At 51.9% G+C, this 25155-nt stretch overlaps 1 protein-coding gene and 1 long non-coding RNA gene across 4 annotated transcripts in view; one reads left to right on the forward strand and one right to left on the reverse strand.

Annotated features, from left to right (window-relative positions):
* Nucleotides 1-8722: 8722 nt before the first annotated feature.
* LOC130143724 (uncharacterized) lies at nt 8723-22957 on the reverse strand. The gene is made up of 3 exons (XR_008819849.1): nt 20062-22957; nt 19779-19972; nt 8723-11197 (listed from the first exon to the last, which is right to left on the reverse strand). It is a non-coding gene; the product is annotated as an uncharacterized LOC130143724 (long non-coding RNA).
* Nucleotides 22958-23420: 463 nt separating this feature from the next.
* BAZ1B (bromodomain adjacent to zinc finger domain 1B) overlaps nt 23421-25155 on the forward strand; it is a 50516-nt gene continuing 48781 nt past the window's right edge. For 2 of the 3 annotated variants that reach the window (XM_056327183.1, XM_056327189.1), the window contains exon 1: nt 23422-23685. In XM_056327183.1, the coding sequence (XP_056183158.1) occupies nt 23573-23685 (113 nt within the window). In that variant the 5' untranslated portion in view covers nt 23422-23572. Of the gene's footprint in view, nt 23686-25155 lie in introns of all 3 variants that reach the window. The other variant, XM_056327195.1, reaches the window with a different exon arrangement.

Consider the following 25155-nt stretch of genomic DNA (forward strand, 5'->3'; position numbering starts at 1 on the left):
ATGGGGGGACAACACCAAAGCAAGCTGAATCCCAGATTAGGAGGTACATTCTGGCTGAAGAAGTGGAGTCCAGGCAGTAAGATGTGGGGCCTCTACACCTCTGATCTTGCTCCTGGCTGGGGAAGGAGACTTAGTCTCCATTTCCAACTATTTTTGGTGTGTTGTGGACCCAGAGACTGGGCATGGGTTTGCCCTGTGTTCCCTCAGCCAAGTGGCCATCTTCTCCCACCACTGAAGGAGCTGCGTTTCACTCTCCTGGGGCTATGAGTTCCCCAGGAGCAAGGCTGAGGGTGAGACAGGGAATGGTGCACCCTGGTGAAGTATCCTCAGACAAGGCTATTTCACAGGAGATGACCACTTTTCTAGTTTTTAGCCATGGGACAAGCAAAACAGCTGAGGATGCTGCTGGCACGAGAACCCTCCCTTTCTTCTGCATCCTTCCCACTGACTGTCCCTACCATCCTCCACAGGGCAGGGGGTGTGTGGGAAGAGGCAGCTTTGGCTTCAGGGGGGGATCACAGCAAACCCTCTGGGCTTCTCCACACCTATACATGAGCAGAAAGGCCTGTGACTGCAAGGTCCCGTGTCTGCCCGCACCAGACATTTGAGGATTGTCTGGTGCAACCAGGGAGCACCAGGTTGAAAGAGGCCCTCCCCGACAGCCTGCTCTGGTGTGCTTCTACCCCATGTCCTTCTGGCACAGATGGAGACCTCCCATGTACCTACCCTTCACTAACGTGTTCAGAGCAGACACAGCATTATTCAAGACAGACTGATTGAAGAGTGACAGGCTTTGGATGCTCCTGGTGAGATGTGGGGCAGGCAGGGCCAACACACAGGCGAGGAGCAGGAGCGGAGCACACTGGACAACTGGAGGAGGAAGAGACAAGATGAGAGTCAAACAGAGCATCCCACTGTCGAAGTAAAACATGCAATGGGGAACCAGCTGCCCAGAGGTGAAACAGATGCAAGTCACCCCGAACCTGCAAGGACAGCATGAGGTTACCTCTCTGACATGGACCTTGCAGCCAGACTCTTTCTTGTCCCCAGGCTTCATGCCAGAGCCCAAGGTGCCCAGGAAATGTGGGGAGCAAAATCAAGCAATTGTAAGAGAGTCCTCTGCAGATCACATGAAACTTGACCAATGTGTTTATCTTTAAGCACAAACCTTAACAAAAACTTTGCAGAATATTTTCTGCACCTCCAGCTCACTAAACAGCTAGAAAGTACCTCCTCAAGCTTTCTACTACACTCTGGAAAATTCAAATACCCCCCCCCCCCCAAATTTACTCAAAAATAATAATGTTATTAACCTTAATTATAATAATAATTATGCCAAGATTAAAATCTGAACATTCATTTAAAGATGGCATCACAGCTGCACCTCTGGGGGTTACAGCAGCATTGGATTGTGAAACATCTGGAAAGGGAGAACTTTTCCAGTGGTGCCTCCATTTTGGACACCCCACATAGTGATAGACCCTTGATAGTAATTGGAAACCTAGGCTTTTCATACACCACTACCTACAATCTTACATTTTTAACATATTTACACTTAGATTTATGACTCTGCTGGGCGAGAACTAAAGCACAGTGACTATCTGCTAGACTTGAACCCGTCCTTTTCTCTGAACCTGCCCCTGCTCTGCTGGAATGGAGGGGTACTGCGAGGAGGTGAGTTGCTGCGATTTTTTTCTTTGTTCAACATCTTCTCTGTCCCCACTGACCCATCTGCATGGGGAAAGGCCACTCTGACCTTCCCTCCATAGATTTTGCCCTCCTGCTCCTGAGCACAGCCCTTATTCCAGCAGCCGGGGCAGACCCATTTGCAGACACCTGCCCTCGCTGCACCTGGACTCCGAGCCTCACTGAAGCTCTTCCTGATGCTCTCACAGTGATGCGAGGTGTGGACAGCCCCCATCTAAAGCTCCAGCCAGAGCAGCATGGTGACTGCACCTGCGGGATGGCCAGCAGGTCTGCACCCCTTGAGTATGACACACAGCTGGTCTGACCCTCCTCTGCTCCTGCTCTCTGGGACAGGGGAGCACGCAGGTTCCCTCTTCCCTGGTCCAAGCCCTCCTGAGCTCTCCCCTGCCCTGATGCTGCCTGGGGAGCTGCTGGGCTGGGCTGAGGGCAGACCTAGGGACTTGCAAGTCCCTCTCAAACCTTCTCCCTTGCCCTGGAAGAAGCAACACGGACCTTGAGTCTGCCCTGCTCTGTGCCCTGTGTCATCTTCTGCCTCTGTGGTAAGTCCTTCATCCATAGGGGCACACAGATGGCTCTGCCAGGGGGGAGACTCTCAACACCACCGCCTCCACCAGCACCACTTGTGAGGGTCCACGAGCCAGGGACCCCCCCCGCCCTGCTGCCCCACGCTCACACTCACCCATGCCGACTCTACAGGGATACCTGCACACTTACAAGTCCAGAAAGTTACTGTAGAATTGCGTTGAGTCACAAGATTTATAGCTGCACAGTGCAGGGGAGGAGTGGGGTGACACTGCTGCTAGTCCTGATCCGTCCCTGTCTCGGGATGTGTTACTGAGCTGTCGATGATGGAGTGGTGACCTGGCCCCCAGCCAGGGGTATTCACCTGCTCTGATAAGAGCCCTTATCAGAATCTGAGCAAATACAGCCCGGAAGCCGCAAAAGCATCCTTGCACGTCCCTTGTGTCAAGCAGGGTTTTTCCCGGGTATATCGGCAACGGGTGTTTGGTGGCATTCGCTGATCCTTGGCAGGGCACAAGCCTGGAGGTGCAGCCCCACTCAACACACAGCTGAGCAGGGCCAGGGGTCCCTCTGCCAGGTCCGTGCCGGGCTGCACAGGAGCTGAATGCAGCAAACCAGCACCATGGAAGGCACCAGGGACATCCCTGCCTTCTTCTGGAGCAAACACACTGTGTGGATCAGTAGCATTCATAGGCAGGAAGGAGAATGGGGGAAACATCCAGCTTGTCATGTCTGGGGCTCATGTCAGAAGCAGAGCTAAAGGGACTGGACCAAGCGTCAGGTGAAAGCAGGTGTCTCTCCAGGGAGCACCTGCAATATCTCCTGCCTCTTCCAGCTCCTGGGGCAGGAACTGTGTGGTTCACTGCATGTCCTCTGCGTGGGGCAGACATGTGCCTCTAGCCATCACCGTGCAGGTACAACCTATGGTGACAAATGCCACCTTTCACCCAAGTGAGCTTTGAGCTATGATTTTGAAAAAAATACTGATAAAAAAAAATTCCAAAGTCTTACAAATGAAAAATAACTGAATAATGCCAGAGGCTGCAAAAATCTCATCTGCTGAGGGAGAAAGAGTTTCAGACAGAAAAGGCTTTCCCCAGCAATGCTGAGATGACTGTGAAGGTGAAACACAAATTGTGCTGCTTGCATGGAGGAGTCCAGCTTAGCCCAAGGTACGTCCAGAGTTACTCTTGGGCACTAACTTGCAGCTCAGCCACTGGAACAGAGCAAACAGGGAAGTAAACAGGATTTCCAAAAAAGTTAACAAGTGAACTGAGGAAGCAGATTTTTTTTCCCCATGCACTCTGCCTGGTACATGATGTTTCAAAAACATTTTCTCTCATAACTCACTTCTGCATAGATGTGGTGCTTGGGCCATTACCTTGGGAGGGGTGGGATGTTATCCCATTCCCAGCATTTCTGTTTCATGACAGGTCCATGTAAATGCCTGAAGTCAGCCACAACTGCGGCCACAAGGAAGGCCCCGAAGCCATGCCAAGCTCAAAGAAGTCCTGTCTGAGAAGTTGGGAGTTTCTACCTGCCAGGTGGAGTATCACCAGGTGGATGACACTCCTTCGGAGCTCTGGGCAGACACCACGGACCCGGGGCTGCCGATCACTGCCAGGGCAGACCTGCCCGTGCAGACCTCCCCTCACCTCCTGGCTGCAGAGCCCACCCAGGTGACATTGAAGCAGCTTCATGGCTGTGTGGGGCTGCCCCAATGCTGATAAAAAGCAGCCACAGCCCCCCCGGCCCTGCTGGGGCACTTACCTGGCACAGGGGCTGCCCTGGGCAGCCAGCATGCAGGAGGCAGCTCCCCCACCGCAGGGATGCCCTGGTGTCGGCTGGGTTATGGGACAGCCGTCGCATGCTGCTAGCGAGCTGCTCTCCATCAGGTTTATGGACGTTTATTCTACCTCACCCTCCTTGATTTTTTCCTTATTGGCCTCTGGAGCATCTGCAAGATGGGAAATGTTGTCCCCAGCTGTGAGGTGTGAGTGGTGTTTTCTCTTCCCAGAAGAAATGTCAAAGCACATCCTGAGTAAAGAAAACACTAATATCTATGCTGTCACATACCTGTGCACACACATAAAATTTTACTGCGATGAATGCCTCACTTTTGGTGCCTATTTCCAGCGTTATAAACTAAGATTAAGTTTGTGTAAAGGAAATATTAATGTGTCGGGAAGATTGAACTTAAAGATCTAATATGTGGATGAGGGAAGGGCTGTACATTGTGTTCACCTGGACTTTGACACTGTCTCCCATGGCATTCTCCTGGAAAAACTGGCTGCCTGTGGCTTGGACGGGTGGACTCTGCTGGGCAAAAAGCTGGCTGGCTGGCCAGACCCCAAAGCATGGTGGTGAGTGGAGTTAGGTCCCACTGGTGCCAGGGACACGGGGTGTCCCCAGGGCTCAGTGCTGGGGCCAGCCCTGTTTAATGTCTTCATCGAAGATCTGGGGGAGGGGGCTGAGCCACCCTCAATCACTTTGCAGGTGACACCAACCTGGGGGAAGTGCTGACCTGCTGGGGGGCAGGGGGCTCTGCAGAGGGGTCTGGGCAGGCTGGGCTGGTGGGCTGGTGTCAGTTGTATCAGGTTCAACAGGGCTCTGTGCCGGGTCCTGCCCATGGGTCACAGCAGCCCCAGGCAGCTGCGGGCTGGGGGCAGGGGGCTGGGAACTGCCCAGCGGGAAAGGGCCTGGGGGGGCTGGTTAATGGCCGGCTGAGCATGAGCCCCCGTGTGCCCGGGTGGCCAAGACCAAGAGCATCCTGGCTTGGATCTGAAACAGCGTGGCCAGCAGGACCAGGGCAGTGACTGTCCCCTTGTGCTTGGCACTGGTGAGGCTGCACCTCAAATGTTGGGTTCAGTTTTGGGCCCCTCACTGCAAGAGGGACATTGAGGTGCTGGAGCTTGTCCAGAGCCGGGCATCGGGGCTGGGGAAGGGGCTGGAGCACAAGTCCTATGAGGAGCGGCTGAGGGATCTGGGGGTGTTCAGCCTGTAGAGGAGGGGGCTCAGGGGGACCTTATCACTCTCTACAACTACCTGAAAGGAGAGTGCAGTGAGGTGGGGTCAGTCTCTTCCCTGAAGTAACAAGTGACAGAACAAGAGGACATGGCCTCAAGTTGGGCCAGGAGAGGTTTAGGTTGGGTATTAGGAACAATTTCTTCACCGAAAGGGTGGTCAGGCCCTGGAACAGGCTGCTGAGGGAGGTGGTGGAGTCACCATCCCTGGAGGCGTTTAAAAGACATGTAGACATGGTGCTTCGGGACATGGTTAGTGGTGTGCTTGGCACCATTAGGTTAATGGCTGGACTCGTCCAACCTGAATGGTTCTATGATTCTATATCATCTGAGTATGGGCAAGAAAAAAATTATTGTCGTAGCTGATAAAGTCTATCTCCATATTCACCAAGAGCAAGGGGCCTTGGGTTCCCATCTCATTGACAGAGCAACTTCCTCTTCCTCTTTGGTTTCATGCAGGAGGGGGCCTGGAAATCAGGACCATAAAGTGGCAATCAGTTAGCTGAAAGGAATGTGCTCAAGCTTGTCTAGACAACAATTAACATGATACAGAGCATAGGGAGTGGGGGATGGATGGCGCCAAGGAAAGTTAACACCTTGCTGTTAATTGATGGCAGTTAACTACCAGTCAGGGATTGCCTAGGATGCAATGCTTAGCTTCAAGAACCAATCTGTTTAAAACGCGCAGCTTCTGAAAGTGTATAAAAACTCGTGCTTCTGTACAATAAATGGACATTTGCTTGCATCAAGCTGCGTCCCGCCTCTTCATTCGCCACAGTTTCAATGGCTTCAATGCCTACCAGTGAAGATACCAAAAAGCACTGTTTCTGAATAACTTTGCTGCTTTCCAAACCCTGGTTCCGAACAGCTTCTGAACCCTGGCTGAGAAGCCAAGGCCTTCCCAGTGTACTTGACTTTGGTTTTGCACAAGTGTTGTGGAGTTCCCTCCAGCCACCACCCTTTCCTTTTGCTGCTTGGCCAGTTTGCTCTGTCCCGGTCACTGCCTGTGCTCATGCAGGAGCTCCAGCTCACTCATCCTTTCCTTCAGCATTGCAGGGGAATTTGAGGCTCTTCCACAGTTTTGAGCAGTGAAAGGGTGGCCCCTGCCTCTCGGGGTAACACACTGGCCGATCTGCTTCCATTTGCCTTTATCCAGGCCTGTTTCAAGGATTTTGCTTTCCCCTTCCCATGTAAGATCGAGCCAGTGGCTGATGGTGTCCCCCTTCCCACCTTGCTGGGACCCACACAGGCACAGCTTTACCCCAGAGAGGTCACCCGAGCAGGGGCCATCCCCACATCAGCATAAATAAGACTGTCAAGGTGACAGACCACTGGTGTGGGGCAGAGTGAGCAGAGGGACACTGATGCTCTCCTGCATCCCTCCAGCAGCAGCCAGCACCTGGGGTGACATTTGCTGCTGAGCAGAGCAAGCTGATAACCACCACCTGGCCTGGGAAACTGCCCCTGACCCCAAATCTGCATGCAGAGGGGATGGAGCAAGTGAAAAGGATCTTCCTGACTCCTGCCAGTGATAAGTTGGTCCTCTGAAATGTGCTGTTAATTAAAATCCACCATGTACAAAGCAAAGATGGTCAGGGACACTCCCAGCCTTTCTTTTCCCAGCCTGTGTGGACTTTCTGCTTCCACACAGAAATCCCGGACTTGCATCTGGCCACTAAACCAGGACTCTATAAACGCTGGACTCTTCCCCTACTGAAAATCCAAAGTCACCACTAGCCCCTGCACTGTCCCATGCGGTTATGGTTTAAGTCTCATCATGTAAACAGGGCTCCTGCAGCACATCCCACCCATCCTTGTTGTAACCATGGTGCTCTGCAGGGGGGGAAGAGGCACCCAGAGGTGATCAGGAGATGCCATGGGGAGCTATGCTGACACCCACGTGGCAGAAAACTCAACCCTGCAGCCCCAGTGACAGCTGGGGACATGAATGGATGAGACACCTTGTGTGAGGTTCTCCTGATCTGAACCATGAGGCTGAAACATCTCATGGTTGTCAGCAGGCAGAGCCCCTTCCCCATGGCTGTCTGTGGCCAGGGGACCTCCAGGGCTGGTGTCTCACTCCCCTGGGAACCCAGCATGGCACCTTCCCACATCTGGGTAGCTCCTCTCCCCCACTTGAGAGCAAGTCTTCTGCTCTCCTGTGAGCCCAGTGGACAACATGAGACACCACAGGTACAATATAACCATGTCACCTGCCTGCAATGTCCCGATTTGCTCCTAAACACTCAAGACACATGGGACCATTAACTGGCACAGGAGTAAAAAAGGAAAACAGGTGCAAGCAGTGGACCACAGTGTAACCTTGTCATTGAGAAAGAAATTGCTTAAAAAGGAGGAATTTAATGGCTAGAAAACGTGGACCAAGAAATATAATCCTCTGAATGACTTCATGGCTGCTGGTGAGCAGCAGACGTGTTGTGCAGTGATGCCATCTGCTGCCTCCAGCCACTGGCAATCTGAAACTCGGGAGCCCACTCTGCAAACAGCTGCAGTGGGTTCAGGGGTGGAGGGGCATGCTGCTCACTACTTCTCACCTTCCAAAACCTGGACATTATCGCCACCGATGAACTGATTAGCAAGCCAAGGATGAAATTAAGTGTTTTTATGGTGGTACTGCTGCACTGTTCATTTAAACCACTGTGATGATTTAACACTTGATCTTCCCTGATGGGGTAGGAGAGTCCCTGGTCTGCCATGTGGACTCAGCATCCATGAAATTTCAGCCTGGGGTATGGCTTTGATTGTCAGGATCCACCTTGTAGGTAGGGTAGGTCGCTGCTGATCTCATCACCACTTTGTGCACTGCAAGTACTGCACATCCTCAGAGAAAACGGGCTCGAGGAGTCTGCAGTGTGTAGAGACAGATATCGTAGACAGCCTTTAGCAGAGATGGGTTTGAACATGGCCTTTGAAAGGTAGCGCTGGCACTGGACTAAGTGTGACAAGAGCTGTTCAGGGGAATTTTATTGGAGTTAAAATTAAAAATGTTAGTCAAATTCTCCAATTATATCCTTTTTTCTCCCTTATTGATATCTGTATATAACAGTTGTGTTGAGCTTTGGTACATTCCTGGTGTCCTCAATGCCTGCACGTAGCTGCGCTGTCCCCGCACAGGGGCCAAGCCATCCCCTTGGCCAGGCTCATGAGCATTGCCCCTTGGCACAGCTTGCACAAGGTCACTGTGGGGAGACGGGGTCACATGTATGAAACACGAGGATATTTGTGTTTGCCAGCATTATTGGTAAAATCCAGCTCTCCAGATGAATCCTTCATATTCCAAACCCAAGGATGAAAGAAATAAGATGATACAGATGTCTTCATATCATCCCGGGGCTATCCACCAAAGAGGCATTTCTAACACCCTTTTACTTTCAAGCCAGTGAATTTTCATATGCAGTCACAGCATGTGCAGCCCCACAGCGACGTGGATGCCAGGTTTTATTAGTTCAGCAGAACATCATTTGCTTTACAGCGCTACAACACCCGATTACAGCATCCTCTTCCCTCTGCTCATAGACAGGAAATATTTTGGTCAAGGCTACTTGTCTCATGAAATACCTTACCAGGTATTAGGCAACAAAGTGACTTTTCTTTCTGCCCTGTCCTAATATTTTGACTATGGCTACAGGCTTGGCAGGGCTCAGCCAAGCCCTAACTGCAGTAATTACTGCCCTGTCCTGTTTCTGACATTTCACGTCCTCTCCAGGCCAGCCTCAGGATGGTTTCAGCAGTGCCATGGTCCAGCCCCATGACCCTGTGGTGGCGAGAGGTGGCCTGGGAGAGGCTCTGGTTCCTGGTGGACCTGAAGCAATTCCCAGGAGTTGCGAGCTCATCAGGCGCTGCTGTGCCCACTCCATCAGGATCCTGCCTGCCTGGCAGGGACATGGTGGCACCACCAGGCAGGCGGCCATCTCCATTGGACATGACTGTCTGAAATCAGACAGGGAAAACTGTGACAGAAAGTTTAGCACAGTGTCCTTGGAATATATCAAAGCAGCGTCAGTCATCTAATAGGATAAGTAACGTAAGCTGTGTTGCATGAAGAGGAGTGCTAATGGGATATCGCTTTATGCAGGAGACAGTTTGATGTATCTGGGCCACTGCTAACTAAATCCTCCCTGAAGTTCCCTCTTTGTGGCTTTTCTAGCTCCGGGATTAATCAGCTCTCTTCTTTTCATCTGAAAGACATGAGACCAGTGGATGCCTGCAGCTCTGAATGCAAAGCACCACGGAAGCCCATGTTACCCTCCAGGGAGCATCGGTGGGGACAGCACAGTGGCAGCCTCGGCCATCTGCCCCCAGGCTGTGTCCTGCTCTCGGGTCCTGCTTTATTTATGGAGTCTCCTGCCTGCACGATGCCAGGGAGATGGTGTTCGTCCTGGCACTGTGTGGTCCAGCAGGCACTGGGGTGCAGGGTGAGCCCTGATTTGGGTTCCTGGCAGCTACCCAGGGCACAGGGGAGAAGCACGTCATGACCCACACGGCCAAAGTCACATTTAGGATCATAACTCAGGTTCATCCTGACTTCTGAGCCTTTGGGGCAGGGTTGACTTCTGCTAGTCTATGAATCATCCCCAAAACCAAAAGTCTTCCTTGCAGAGAGTCACAGGGCAGGAGAAAGGAGGAGAAAAAAAAAGAGACTCACAGAGAAGGATTGAAATGCCCTTCTGAAGGAAACCTACAGCAACCTCAGCTGCCTGCGCCTTGGGGGACAGCAGGCCACGTGGGCCCGGACGGACCCAAAGTCCTCTGATTTTGTGCAGCTGAGGCATGAACCAAAGACAACCCTGTTTTACACCAGTTAAGCAAAGCCCTGCACAGAGACAAGCTCTGAAAGCAGGTGCAGGACTTGCCATCAGCAGAGCTGACAGGGTCCTTACACTCCCCCTACTCCTGTGCACCCGTCTCATTGCCTCAAACCCCTGTCTCAGCAAGCTGCAACAGCCATTTGCAAGTGAAGACTCGTGGCCCAGCAGGGTTTTCTGCTGCAGCCTGCAGTTTTGGTGCAAGCATGGAGGGCTCCAGCGGCAAGGTGCCCACAGGCTCCAGGCTGGGCCAGGGTCCTCAGGCCAAGCTGCAGCTGCCCAGGAAGCTGGCGGCAGCAAAGCATGACCAGCCTTGCTGTCACAGGGCTGGCACCAGCCTGGAAGAGCAGGATGTGGTGACTGGGAGGTCTGAATCGTCATGGGAGGGATGGGGGAGCTAAGGAACATCATTGCTCAAGGTGTAGGAACAAAAGAGGAAATAGTTTTCAAGCACAGATTCCCAAGAATAGCCAACAGCTCAGGAGCATGCTGCATCCAGGGATCCTGTGTAACTAAAAGTCCATCGAGGGAGCGAGTCAGTGACCCAAAGAAGGGCTTTGCAGACCAGCAAGTCAAACATCTCTGAGTGAAAGTGCATGTTTGGAAGATGCTGGAAACATCACTGGTGCAGCACCTGCCCAGCTGCCCTCAGGCCAGGCAGGCGTGAGCACCAGTTCTGCACTGCCTGGCTGTGAGCTGGACCAGTAGTACAGCCAGCCCGGTGAGACCCACGTGTCACCTCTCCAACTGCTCACCAGCTTCTTGCTCCTCTAGGTCACCAGCTTCTCAAGCTCGATCTCCAAACACGCATGTACCAGACTTGTAAATCTTCTGCTTTTGTCTCTGAAGAGGGAAAATCTGAGAACATCTCCAGAGACACAGCTTCATCTCCTCCCTGTATTCAACTCATTGTCTCAGATAAATCCCCTTAGTTCCACCAGGGCTCAACACGAGTGGAAGTTTGTTTTGAATGAGTCCAAACATTTCTATTTCTTATATGTTCATCTTTCAACTTCAAAACAGCCTTTTAAAGTACCACTATTTCTTAAACAGCCTTCAGCCTGAGATGGGCATCAAAGGAAGAACTGGCTGGTCAGGAGAGCAGGCTGCCTCCTTGTCCTGTTTGCAAAAGAATCATGAGATAACAGATTAATTCCCCAAGTAATGTGAGTGTTTCAGGCTGAAAGGGCTTTCTACAGAATCCAGTCTGAGGAGGTTTTTGGGTGTGAATTTGTACATGGATTTATTTCCCTGTTCACACTGAGATGGCATCTGGCAGCTATGATATACAGGCACCGGTCCTCAACATTCAGAAAGAAACATTTGAAAAGAAGCTCTTAGGGTTGCAAACATTTGAAGAACAACAAAGTTTTCCATCTTTAAGTAGAAAAGTGACCAAGACAGAGCTGACAACTTCAGTACAGTATTATATAACCATAAACATTTGCAAAGTTTAAAGAATAAAGACTACAAAGCATTTACTAAAGAACAGAATTTCAATAGGGGGATTTTTAGAATTGCTTATGTGATTTTAAAGAGAAAAGGGATGAAGAGGCTTCATTTCCCAAAGGAGTTTATGGCTCTGCAACATGACTGCAACCATCTTTTTTTTGGAGTGCTGAGCGGAGCGTTGTGACAGCACTTTCTACTACAAAGTTCTGTTTCTACCCTAAAAATAATCCTAAGAAGTTTTCTTTCTTGCTTTGAAAGTCAGACCTTTCTCTAGCTGGTTTCTCATGCCAGGGATCTTGACTCCCTTTGGGCCCAGCTGTTTCCAGACTTAGAAACTCTATTTGCAGTGCCTTTGTGATCTGAAGTCTCTGTGCAGGTACTCTGTGCATGCCACATCACTAACACCAACACTGATGACCATCATTTTAAGAGAACAATAAAGGGAAGAAGAATTTTGAAGCTGCTCTGGGAGGTGAGGCACATCAGCTTGTGCCCAGGGAGGCAGCATTGCCTGGTGCGCTTGGTGTTCGTCCCTCGTCGAAAGAGAACAGAGATAGGTTCAACGATGGATTTCTTCAATGAGTTCAACATTTTAATTAGCAAACAGATCATTTGCCATCACTTCATGTAAAAATCATTTTAAGTGCCTCCTGATCGGTAGTAGTAAAGACAAGTTTGCAGTAACCCAGAATTTGATCCCAGGTTGTTGCTGGTCATCTCCAGCAGCTTCTGTGAAGGGCTGTGCATCGAGGATATCTCCTAGCACCCTTCCAGCAACTGTGTCCCTCGCTCCGCTCTGCCATCCCTCCTTTGAGCAGAAAACTGCCTCGCTGGGAATGTCACCTCTCACAGACCGAAGGGCAAGGAAGGTGAGTGAGCATGGGACAGGAGGTGGAGAGGGTACAGCCCCTGCGCTGGGCTGGAAAGAGGACAGAGAGCCCTGGGCAGAACAAGGGTGACTTGGGGATGCTTTTGAAGGTGAAGGAGGACGGGGACCAAGGGGAAGAACAACAGCAGCTGAGAGTTATAAGTGGAGAGCAAGGGGACAGATGGGGCTTCTGGTAGGAACAGGGGTTGGCAGAGATATTTGTTCCCATCATGGACCCCATGTTTGAATGCTAAAGGTGCCAGCCATGGCTCCGTTGAGAAGAGGCAGCCAATGGTCAGCTCCATTACAGGGGGCTTGATCCTCCCAAGGACGCTTCCATCTGGCTGTGATTAAGGCCTTCAAAACTGGAGGAGTTGAAGCCACATGGACCTCGCATCTCTAGGTCATCTGTGGTAATAATTCCTTGACAGTGACACCATCCCATTGCTGAGGTTTGCACCATTAATACATACCCAGGAACATTTGCCTGCTGAGCACAGACTGCCCTCATCGCTGATGGCTCACCACCCCAGTTTTGGTACCTCACAGAACAGGACAGATCGTCAGTCCCTGCAAATGTAGCCTGCTCGTTCCACAACGGAGCCAAACATACAGCCTGTGACTTGGGTTTCCTTGCAAGCCTCAAACCACCCTTCCAGAAATCTCTGGTCCAAATGCAGGACTGCCATCTCCTGGACAGCTGGGAAACTCGGTGTGCAACAGCCCCAGAAAACCATCCTGGAATAAATAACTCAGGCCACGTGGCTGAGGGGCTGCTGCAGTGGCAGGTACTGCCCATGAAGAGGAACCCAACCTTTGGGTACCTCAAAAGCAGCTGCAGTATGAGCTCCAGGGTCAATTAACAGCTCTGTGGGCAGCATGTGTTTAACCCATGCACTAAGCAGAGCACGGTTCCCACCACTCAATCAAGTCTTCTTGCTCTAATGCACGACTTAGCAAGCTTTCGTGTACTGCAAGTCCCTAGAGAGCCAACTGGACCTGAACAGACACCTTTCACCACCTCACGGTTCCTTTGGTGCAGTTTCTTGCACACCCTTTCACAGCCTGAAAAATATGGGTGAAACCAGATTTTCACCAGACGACCCTGCACCGAGACCAGAGGGTCACTGTGCCTCAGAGCCCCGCGGCGAGCCCAGCGCTTTGCCACTGAGGAACATGCACATGGCCCCGTGCTGGATGCAGGGGACACAGGCGGCTCATCCTCCCATCCCTCCCCATGCGTCCTGCTCCCTCAGCCCCCTGCCCTGCCTCTGGCTCCCCTGGTGCTATCCCCTGCCCAAGCACTGGCCTCATGCTGCTGGCCCCCTGCCTGCTGTCACTCCCCAGCTGCCCACAGTGTCTGAGCCCGCAGCGGGGCCACAGTGACGCACCTCTGCCTTTCAGCCAAGCACTTCTTCCCCAGATTATTCTGCTCCCCAGATCTGCACCTGCCCCCCAAAATCCCAAATCCCTTCTTGTTTCATCACACTCCAGTTTTGCGCCTCCTCCCCACCTTCCCCCACAGCCCAGAGAGGCAGGCATAAACTACGGGGAACTTCAGCCCAAGCAGTTTAGGGTATGACACAATGACACGTAATGAAGCCAAGCTTTATGGGAAGCACCAGGCAATCCTTTTTCATTCGCTGTGAACTGTCTGTGCTTTGAAAATGACTCCTATAGCACCTTGCAGAAGTAATGGAAATCCTCAACAGCCATTCTTAAACTCACCACGAGATTTATAGCATTAAATCTCCGTTCTGCTAGCAGCAGTAAATAAGAATGAGTGTGACCATAACAGAGCTTTAGAAACATCAGCATTAATTTTGTGAGCTATATATGTGTGCAGAAATTAGGAGAAGACACTTACTTGAAGTAGAAGAACTATGGAGACATGTTTGGAACCGCCGCGTGCTCCCCAGCATCCCTGCTTGCCCAGCAGGGTGGGGTGACAGCAGGAACCAGGTGGGTGCTGCCCCTGCCATGCAGCAGGCAGGAGGGGCACGTGTTTCTGGCAGCACCACGGCGGGATGCAGGAACTGCCTGAGAAGTGAGGGTCAAGGAAGGGCATTTGCTGGGACACAGCCAAGCAGAGGATGCACCACAGGAGCAGACAAGGAGGCTCTCATTGTGTGAACAGTCCTGGAGGTGACTGGGCTAAGACTAAGCCAAGCACAGCAGGACACTGATGTGCCTTTTCATGTAGGAAGGACAAGCCCAAATCTAGCTCAAACGAAGAAGCCAAGTTAAAGATACCAAGTGTAGCAATGCAGTGGAAAGAGAGACTGTGTCTAGCAGCCCTGTAGAGAATGTCAGAGAAGCCAGTTCCATACCCACTCTGTGACTGCATTTCTCCTATTATGTGACCCTGTGAAGTCATTCCTTGCTGTACAACATGGCACTTGCACAGGAAAATAACGTGAGATGAGCTTTGTGCTCCTCAACACCCATGGTCAAGGAAGGTCTGGCAGTCACCCAAACACCCCAGCTCTTCCCAGCACCTTGGAAGAAGCATTCAGGGTGCAGCTGATTTCTGTTATCAGGAAAATATCTTCTCTTCTCTCTAAGCATACTGTTGGATCCATACACTGCCTCATATGGAGAGAGAGGGGTGCATTTGTAGCTGCATCCATTGGTAGGCACTCTTACTCTGTTAATTAACTTTATCCTTATGTTATGGTATTAGCATTATCTCTTGCCTGTTAAGCAGTCATTTAAAATGCTGCGGAAAATACAGTTGATTTCCGTATGCCAACAGACACCATGTTCTGTGTGCTAACTGCTGCATCACAGAGATACTCAAAGCACAAACCTCTCTGCTTCCAAGATTACAAACAACTCAAACAAATGCCCTGTGAAGTTACATGCTTTTATTACTCTCAGCAGAAATGATGTGTTCCTTCTTCTAATAAAGCAATCTGGTAAATATCTGATAATAATCTAGTAATCACATCTACAATCTGGTAAATAGTAAAGGCAAGATTGAGATACTCTTATGTTTGCTACAGAAATGAATGACACCATTGGCTCTGTCACCCAGGAGCAGAACTGGTTCCAGTTTGTAAATCCACTTGTGCCAACCCCCCCTGGGCACACAGCACCTGGTGCAAGCGGATATTGCGAATGTACATGTGCCTTGCAGACAGCAAGTGGAAAAGGCCAAAGAGCAGAGGGACAGGGGCTGGAAGAGTGACGTGGACAAAAGTGGACCATAGCTCCCAGAGCTGGAGATGGGACACTTCGGGATGGCTCTTATGAGCTGTTCTAAATTATATCGAAGTAAATTATATTTCTTAATAAGCTTCAACCCCATTTCGGAACAGCTTCAGGATTTAAACAATACACAATTTATAGATAAAAGGGATCACTGAGGACCACAAGTGACTGGGAAAACCATGAAAATACCAAAATCAGCTGCTCCTGTTTCTCAACAGAGATACTTTCCACAGAAATATGAAGACTCAGCAAACACAAAATTTGCATATTTATGTTTAAGGACTCATAAAAGTTTTCTGTTATACATGTTGTATATATGTTGTAGGAATATATGTTGTAGGAATATAAAATTGGCATCTTACGATATCTTGGGTTACAGCTGAGGCCTAGGGGCACAGCATGAGAAAAGAGATGGGAAAACTCAATGAGGGAGTGCCCACAGCAGTTTAAAACAGTAATATATCTGATTAATCATCTTCTGCATTACAGCCAGGGAAGGTTACATACACTCTAGGGTCCTTTCATCTGTTAAAGTGATGGGAAAAGGCCTTTGTGTACCTGAGAACTCGGCTGTAAGTGAGCACCACTGAAGAGATCTCCATCAAACTGAAATGGGTTTTAGTTCATTCTGTCCAAAGGGAGAGTGCAAATTTTAATTAACTCAATAGCTGTCAAGGGCTTGGAGACCTGCAGATTAATGGTGCTGGCTGCAAAACTGCAGAGCATCAGCAGTACAAGCCAGCCCTGCCATGCTGAAGACTGGCAGGGAGCAAGAAGAGCTGGGTAAGAAACGCGCCTGTCTGCCAGGTGATGTGCCAGGGGAGCTTCCCAGCACATCCACAGAAAAATGCCAAAGCTCAGAAAAAGTACCAGCCCAAGCTGCCCAGTGTGTAACGGGTGCTGGCCACTTCCAGCCAGCATTGCTGCACCGTGGAGTTGGGGAACAGGAAGAGAAATGCAGTGAGCTCGCAGGGGCTGTAGGGCACCTCCCCTGGGAAGTGATAGTACAAACAGCACAAAACCTGCTTTTTTCCCACTCACGGTCAAGTTTTAGCTACAGCAGGGTTGTAGCAAAGTGCAATTCCTGCCACGCAGCAGTTGGTACCTCCCAAAGCCCTGAGGCTCTGGCAGGAGAAAACCAGCGATGCAGGGTTGTCACTCAGGAAGGACACCAGAACAAGTCTGCTCAGGGTCCACAGGAGTTGAGAACAAGAATGCACGTCACCGACAGCCCTAAATATGCTTCTGCATATTAAGCCTTGCAACCTCTCCCCGCTAGCTTGCAGGTGACATAGCTGAGCTGGTGTAAAGCTATCTCTGACCAAAAGAGGAGAACCCACATCACCCAGCAGGTGCCACTTTTTCCAGTAAGGCACGTGGATTTTTAGCACACCAAAATGTGGGCCTCTTCAGGATATACTCTCACTATGGGCTTTGTGACCCTCAGATAACAAATCCCATGTCGCTGCAGAACATATAATGCTCAGCTGTCTTAACTCACAGTCCTTGTCCGAAATCCTGGATTCCCTTCTCTGTCCTCCCCAGGAGCAGGACTGTTGGAACTGCCTGGCCCACTTGCTGCCAAAGGACACATACTGGATGGATCTTCCTTCACTTCTTTATAACACAACTTAGGGCACACTAAGGTTAGATGATGCAAAAGCTGAAGCAGTAACTGGAGGTGTAGGTCTGTCTCTATGTGTATTAAGAACTGCTCTTGGATTTCACAGGTTCGGGGTCACTTCTGCATGAAATATGAACCTGCCATGGTGTGCTGTTTCCCACGTGGCCCTCCTGTGAATGACCAGAGTAAAATTTTTTGGCTTTTGTCAGGCCAAGAATGGCAACCTAGTGCCATTTCCATGGCACTGGTCCTCAGCAGAGTCCAGGCACAGCTGCTGCCCACCACAGACAGCCACCCAGGTCTGTGCCGAGGACAAGATGCCTTTTTCTTCACCTTCAGACTTCATGCCCTTGGTTTGGCTACGGTATCTTCTCATTTCCAAACCCATCTTCTTCCTGTGCCAAGCCTCTTGCCAGGACAGGCAGGCTGAGCTGTGAAAGGTCTTGAAAGAAGTGAAGTACAGCCACCAAGCCCCTGCTGCCTCAGAGGATGCCATCATACAGCCCAGAAGGGAAGCAGATGCCTGGAGGCTGGTGCAGAACCCTGCTTCAGGGTGTCGCCTCTGAGCAGCCCTGGGAGAGGAGCAAAGAGAGCAGCAAGCAGGGCTTGCCAGAGAAGGTGGGCGTGAGGAAGGTGGATCTGGGGGTGGAGATCCTTGATCCTGGCCACTCACAGGGGAAAACGGCCATCGTGAAAGCTGTCTGGCAAGCATTGTAAGTGCTAAAGCAGAAGCATCCAGGTGTGGAGAAGGATAGGAAGAGTTGGAAGACCCCAATGCATCTGGGGTGTGCAGCGGAGTATGGATCATGAGGGAATAACGGGGGAAGAGAAGGGAAGATGGGCACAAGACAGCAGTCCACTCTCACTCTAGCACTGGGTCTTTTGCACAGCTGGAAGGCAGAGGGTGTATATACACTACTAATGAAGGGCACTTCCCTTAAGTCATTGCCTGGCCCCTTCAGACATAAGAACAGCTGAACTAAATCAGATCAAGGGTCTGTTTAGCCCAGCACCACCTCTGTGATAGCTGCCCTGAATCTCTAGAGAAGCACAAGAACAGGGCAATGAGATGTTATAATTTCCATGAGAACTTCTGAGCCTCCAAATACCTTTAGCTGAAGGATTCTCTGGGCTGCACGTGGCTTCTGCCCTCCCTTGCCAGCTGTTACACCAGTAGGAATAGTTTCTTGCCTATCAAAGGCTTTCTTCTGAGCTGAGAAGCATGTAACATCATTTATAGAAGCTCATAAATAGCAATGGGTCCCCCAAGTCCCCATTCTACTGACTCACTTTGATGCTGCCTTGGAGGGACAGGATTCAGGTGACAGGGTTCTTCTCCTTCCTTGAAGTGTCTGCCTGGACCCCATCATTACCAGGTTGGAGTGGAGGGCTGGCAAAGATCCCCCTGCTCCTCAGGGCTCTGCCTGACTAATGCTGCAAATTGCTGTCTGTGGCAGTACAGCAGCATAAGCAGCAGCGCTGCACCACAAGTTTTGGGGCTGAGAAGGCACAGGGGAAGGTGCAGCAGCAGAGTCTGTTATCCAGAGACCTGGAGCCAGTAGGGTCTGAATTTGTACCAGCTCCCATATACCTGGGTCAATACAGCAGGATTACAGGGCTCCTGGCTCTGGTCTCCAAAAGGTTTTCTGCCACCACAGCTGATTTTAGAAGCAACGGTGGAATTACTGAAGTTGTGGACAGGTAGAAGACTTCTTCTCCCTGCTGCGATAACAGGAATAAGCCTTTGTCCTAAGAGAAGGGTCAGAGATTTCAAACACCATCCTAGAGGACAGTTTGAGTTTTGTAACCTTGGAAAGTACATGTGAAAGGGCTTCAACTGGAAAAGGAAAATTCTTGATTACTAAGAATCATTTTACTGAGCAAAATTTTGAAAGAAATGGGTGTTTTGGTAGGTTACTCAAATATAGAAAAAGAACAACCACAAGCTCTGCTTGTGCCTTGGCTTCAGGGATGTGAAGAGGTTGAGGAAGGTCACTTTGCAGAGTGCACCAAAAATACAGGAGAACTGTCAGTGTGATTTCACATGGGAATAAAATGCAATTTCAAAGCTTTTTCAAGTGAGTGAGGAGCTAAAACACCTGCTAAGCATACCCTGTGGAGTACACACAGGAAATGGTGTATCTTCATTTCAGCGGTGGAAGCAGGGAACTGGCACTGCAGGGATCAGGAGAAGAACAACTGTTTTACAGCAACAGAAACTGGGAAGACTCTGCAATGCAGCAAAACGGCTGGGTGCACTCTTGCACCTAGAAGACTGCAAACGTGTCACAGGCTCTTAGAGATGTGATAACATCTACCAACACAAGGGTTTTGAAGCTCCTTTGAGGGGGTGGCTGTTCCTTGAACCCTGCACAGATGCCATCCACCACTTTATTGTACAGATGTGTGCAAGGTGGTGTTGTCCTTGAAAAGGAGAGGACACTTGGCTTGATGGCCTTATGAAATTTGAAATTGCTCTCAGAAAGGAAATGGGCCCAAAATAAACTTTACTGCTTGAGCTGAGAGGCTGAGCACATACATACCCAGGAGATGTGCTTGTGAGTCAGCAGGGCACAGCCCTTCAGCACGCTGCATTTCCTTTTCTGCCTGAAAGTGTGTTGCAGGGCACAGCATCATTTCTTCAGCACAGAGGAAGGAGCTCAGCCTCCAGTGGAAGGTGCTCTGGAAAACTGCAGTGGGTTAGTTAAGGCTCCAGGCTGGGCCAGAGTGCAGAAGTCTAGGGAAGAAAATGTCTGGAATACATATGTGTATTTATCATATATTTTCTGCCAGCTGGAACATGAAGTGTTGGAGATAAACACTTACCTACTGAAAAACTGGCTGAGATGGAAACCAGCTTTCAATTAGAAACCAGGCTTTGCAGGCTGAGAGCAGCAGTCACCAGCACTCCCATTCCTGGGGGACTCGCAGGGTCGCTGCCAAACAAGACAGGAAAACCAGAACCAAAGTCAATCTTAGAGCAGCAGCTGTGTAGAAACACCTTCCTAAATCCATTCAGGCCAACAACGTCCACAGCCCGTGTGCTGCGGCAGTGAGATCACATTGCAGCTCTGGCTCAGCATGTTAAATAAACAAAAGATAAGGAGCCTGACATTTTAAACCCAACATTAACTGCACCACTCCGGCAGCACAGATGTGCTGGCAAGTGGACGTGCTCTGTGTGTACCTGATATATGACAGTTGCTGAGCTATCAACCCTATACAGCAGAAGAGAGAGTAGCTGCTCACAGCTGAGCGATGCGTTTGCCCTGCACGTCAAGTCTGCCCACTCCTCCTGAGGAAAGGACTCCTCTTTCTAGTAACCTGCTTGGAAATGAGGACTTCAGAAGCAGAAATCATGCAAGAATGGAATGCCTCTGTTGGACTGAAAGCCAGGGATATAGAGTCTGTCCTTGTGTCATTTAAGATAAATGGAAAAAGCAAAAGCTCTTTTTAGGTCTTAGAATTCACTTATTTTTCTCTTGGCCCAGCTTCAGCTCTTTTTAAAGCAATTGGCAGTGTTAGGAAGCAGGCACTTTTTCTCCAGGGGAATCCCTGAGGCTTCTCTCCAGATCAGCTCTCAGGCCTGTAATGCCTCGCGCTCTGCGTGGAATCGTCCTCAGGCAGGACGCTCGTCAGCCCCTATGCTACAGTCCAGGAGCGGGTCACAGAGAGAAAATACAGCACCCATCAGGGGCAAAACCACCGCTGCACACGGAGGGAGTAGGTGCAGCAGTGGCAGCCGCGGTGCAACAGCTACAGCAGCAGGAAGGAAGCCAGCCGACAGCAGGACCAGGCAGAGATGATAGCGGCAAGCAAGGGCTGCGGCACTCGCCTGCTGCACTCGGCAGGCAGCTGCGGCAGGAGGAACCGTGCAGATAACTAGGATGGTGTTGAGTTATCTTGGCTGAATTATACAGGGGAGCTGCTCGGGTGTTCAGCTGTGTGACCTCTGGATTTAAACATAGGTAGGGTCACCTAGGCTGGGACTTTCATAACCTCTGACCATACCTAAATGCTGCAGCATTTGGCAAACTTCCAGCCCCGCTGTTTTAGTTTCCTCCTGTCAGGTTGGCTTCTTGCTCCTCTGAACTACTCTCTGTACCCAGCCCAGCCCGACCGCATTGCTCACGGGCCTGGCAGCAAGAACAGGGCTCTGGAGACAAAAGCAGCAGTGCAGCACGTACCGCCATACAGAAATGCTGCACCAATATCTCCAGCCTGTATTTGGCTTTGTAATGGCCAGATCACATTAATGGCCCCTAGCTGTGCCGTCATCCTGCAGAGGCGACACGGACTTTCCTCCTCCTGGCATTTCCAGCTAAGGAACTTTCAGCTTAGAAACTTCTTCAGTACACAAGTTTGTACTCTGCACTGTTTTTTCTTCTGAATGAAATTCCCCCCCAATTGTCCTGTACCTGACCCTTCTCTGTACTCGCAGCCTCTCCCAACCTTGTACACTATGTGAACAGAGTTAAGTTGTTTAAAACCAGTTCCTTCTGAACTTTTCTCCACCCTGACTTCCCCTCTGATAAATTGTCACCTTCTATGTAGTGAGACTCTTACCTACCTCATCATTCATACATACTGCTCTGGAAGTTAGGTGACTTTTGAAAAGAATTAGATTATCCTTCAGTGAAGCTGCACCCCACTTTACCACATTTTTCATGCATTTTCCCTATTTTCCCACATGCTTAAGAGAAAGCAGCTTGGCTAGCCAGGTGGCCCAACACCAAGCCATAGAGACTAAGACTTTATTGGCTGGAGGAGACAGAGGTTCCACACTTCAGAGCTTGGTAGAGCTCCAGCTGCTAGTGAATTCCTAGGAGCAGGTACATCTCTGTGTGCTTTCACCAATGGCTGGCAGGGTAGAGGGGGGACATTTGCTGTTATTACCTGCTCTCTTCAGTCCTAGATGAAGCCTTTGGGGTAAACTAGTAATTCCTACACTGACATTTTATGCAGTCATACTTTTTCAGTGGCGATTCTTAATGGGAGGATGTAACTTTTATACTCCAGCTTGTACAACGGCTGTACCTAACTTTATGGGTAGTTTGAGGACTTGAATTTATCCCACACAGCTCCAAGTAGTTGTCACAGCTGCTTCTTTCCACCCTAAAGCAGCCACAGCAGGGCTATACAAAGCAGAACTATTCCCAAGTGCCACAAAAGCAGATCAGTAGGGTACTCCAATACACAAATCTGCTTTCCACGTCACTGAGGAACGGGTTGGAGGCAGCACTGCTGCGCTTGGATTTTTGCTCTGACTGCTTTTGCCAAGCAGTGCCTGAGCTACTGCCTCTCCAATCCCTGGTAAACACTAACGACACAAAAACTCTGTATACACCGTTCCTTATAAAAAACCCAACGGATCCCCTACACACAGAGACAAAAACACCAAAGCAGCAACTCTCCGTGCTTGGCCTCTCCTCCTGGGGCTGCAGCACGCCGGGCGTCCCGCCCGCCACCGGCAGCAGGCCCGGCGCCTGCCGCGCTCATGGGATCAGGAGGTGTCCCCAGCCGCCTCCGCGCCGGTCCCCCGGAGCCCTCCCCGGCCCCGTGCCGGCTGCCGTCGGTCCACTGCGGGCCGGAGCCGCGGGGACAGGCCCGGGTCGCACAGGCGGCCGCGGCACACCCCCCTCACCCGCCCCAGGCCTGGCCGCCGGAGCCGCCGCTTCGCCTCCCCGCGGCACGCAGGGCAGCCCCAGGCCGAGGGGGGGGGGCGGGCCGGGTCAGCCACCGCGGCGGGGGCACCGAGCGGACCGGGCGCTCGCCGAGGGGAGGGCGGGGCGGACGGGCAGCCGCGAGCCCCCCACAGCCCCACAATGCCCCGCGCGCCCCTGCCCCTTTAAGGTGCAGTGGGCGGCACGAACGGAGCGCGAGGACAAAGCCCGGCGCGCGGCGCCGCCGCGGTACCCGGATGGGCGGGGAGGTAGGGCCGCGCCGCGATTGGCCGCCGCAGGGCGGGGGCGGGCGGGTAACGGGGCCACAAAATGGCGCTTCGCTCCCCGCCACTTACATAACGTGACCTTTCACCTCGCGCGCGGTGCAAGTCAGCTTGATGCGCCGGCGGGCGGGGCGAGGCGGCGCGATGGGCGGGCGGCTTAGCCAATCGGGAGCCGGCAGTGTCGGCGACAGCCAGTAGGATGCCGGGGCGTCGGGGGCGGGCGGTGCGGGGCGGGAGGCAGGTTGGGGTGCGCGCGGCGCGGCTGGGCTCGCCGCCCGCCCGGGAGGGGGAGGGGAATCTCCCGCCATTTTTCAATCCTCCTGCCCGGGTCCCCGCCGGGGTCGTCGTGCGGATCTGCCGGCTCCGGCCGGGAACCCGTCTCGTCTCGGCATGGCGCCGCTGCTGGGCCGCAAGCCCTTCCCACTGGCCAAGCCGCTGCCGCCGGGGGAGCCGGGGGAGCGGTTCGTCATCCCCCACACGCAGGAGGCCTTCCGCACCCGCGAGTATCCGCCTGGCCTGGGGACGGGGCGCCGGAGGGGAGGGCTCTGGTGGGGCCGCTGTCACCCGCCGCGGCCGCCGGCCCCGGGCCGAGCGCCCTGCCGCGATACTGGCCCCTGCAGCAGCCCCGGCCCTCCCGGGGGGCGGCGGGGCGGAACAAAGCGCGGCGACCGGGGCCGCTCGGCCGCCCTGGCGCCGGCTTCCGGCGGGGGGCCCGGCTCAGCTGCCGCCGGGCTCGGCCCCGGCGCCGCTTAGTGCCTGGCGGGGGCCTGGCGCGGTTTAAAAGGCGGTTCCGGTCGAGGGGAGCGCGGCCGGGGAAGCGGGTCCCGTCGGGGCTGCCGGGCGCCGCGGGCACGGGCCGGTGTCGGCCGGGGAGCGCAGGACCGGTTCTGCGGGGTGCGGCGCCCGCTGGCGGGGTGTGCCCGGCGGGGAGGGGGGCGTTGGGACGGGGGGCTCCCACCGGGAGGACAGAACAGCGACAGAAGCAGGCTCTTGTGGAGAACCAGGGGTTTCGTTCTGGGTGTATGTTCTGGGCTGCTTTCGCATGAAAACCACTTAAAAAAAAAAAAAAGTGATTCCACGAGAGTCGGCGTGTGACAGCCCCGGGGCTGCAGGAAGCGACAGGCCAGGCGGGCAGAGGCACGGGGTGTGCGGCCGCAGGGGCTGGAGGGGCAGGACTGCGCCTGTACCTGCAAACTGCTGCTGCGGGAGGCTGGTTTGTTGTCTGTGTTATAATGATCAAAATCTGGGGAATTAAGGACTGCAAGTGAGATGGAAATGAATGTATGAGATGGAGATGAATGTACCTCAGAGATCCAGGTGATGCACAGGACAAAGGGACTCCAGAACTTACACGGACCCCGATATTGGAGAGTGTCCTGTTACTTCAGCATGAAGAACAGCCACTGAAAGGCTTCAGGAATGGTTAGGTGGGCACTTCTTCCTCTTCGAATGCTATCTGAGTGCAGATAGGCATTGCTGATGTATTTAGGCCAATAAAATGAGATTGGGTAGAGTGCTAGCTACTTGCTTTTTAACAGTATTTTAAATCAAAGCATTTAATCCGGCACTCAAAAACCTGCTGTTGTGGTGTGTGCAAACTGAAAGTAGCTCAGTCATCCATCTGATCAGGCAGAGACCTGTTCTGCCTTTCCTGTGAGGAGCAATCGGTGATCAAAGGCAGAGTAGCCTAGTTACTACTTTTGTAAAAGAGGATGTGGCTGTAAGGTTCATCTGCCTTCTAGGAACAGCAGAGAGGAGTTATGGAACAGCTTCTGAGAGTACCAGTCTGTTAGTATGGTTCTTGTGGATCCCTGAGTAGATGGGAGGGCATGTTTCTGCAGACACTTGGATGATATTAACATTAAGGGAGAAAATGAATGGTTTTTCATCCCCAGAGGAGACTTAGCTGCAGGGTCAGAAGGAAAGAGGCAACCAATGCAAGCACTGAGGTTCTAGAGAGATGCTCTTCTTTT

The sequence above is a fragment of the Falco biarmicus genome, chromosome 1 (assembly GCF_023638135.1).
Source record: "Falco biarmicus isolate bFalBia1 chromosome 1, bFalBia1.pri, whole genome shotgun sequence".
Lineage (NCBI taxonomy): Eukaryota > Metazoa > Chordata > Aves > Falconiformes > Falconidae > Falco > Falco biarmicus.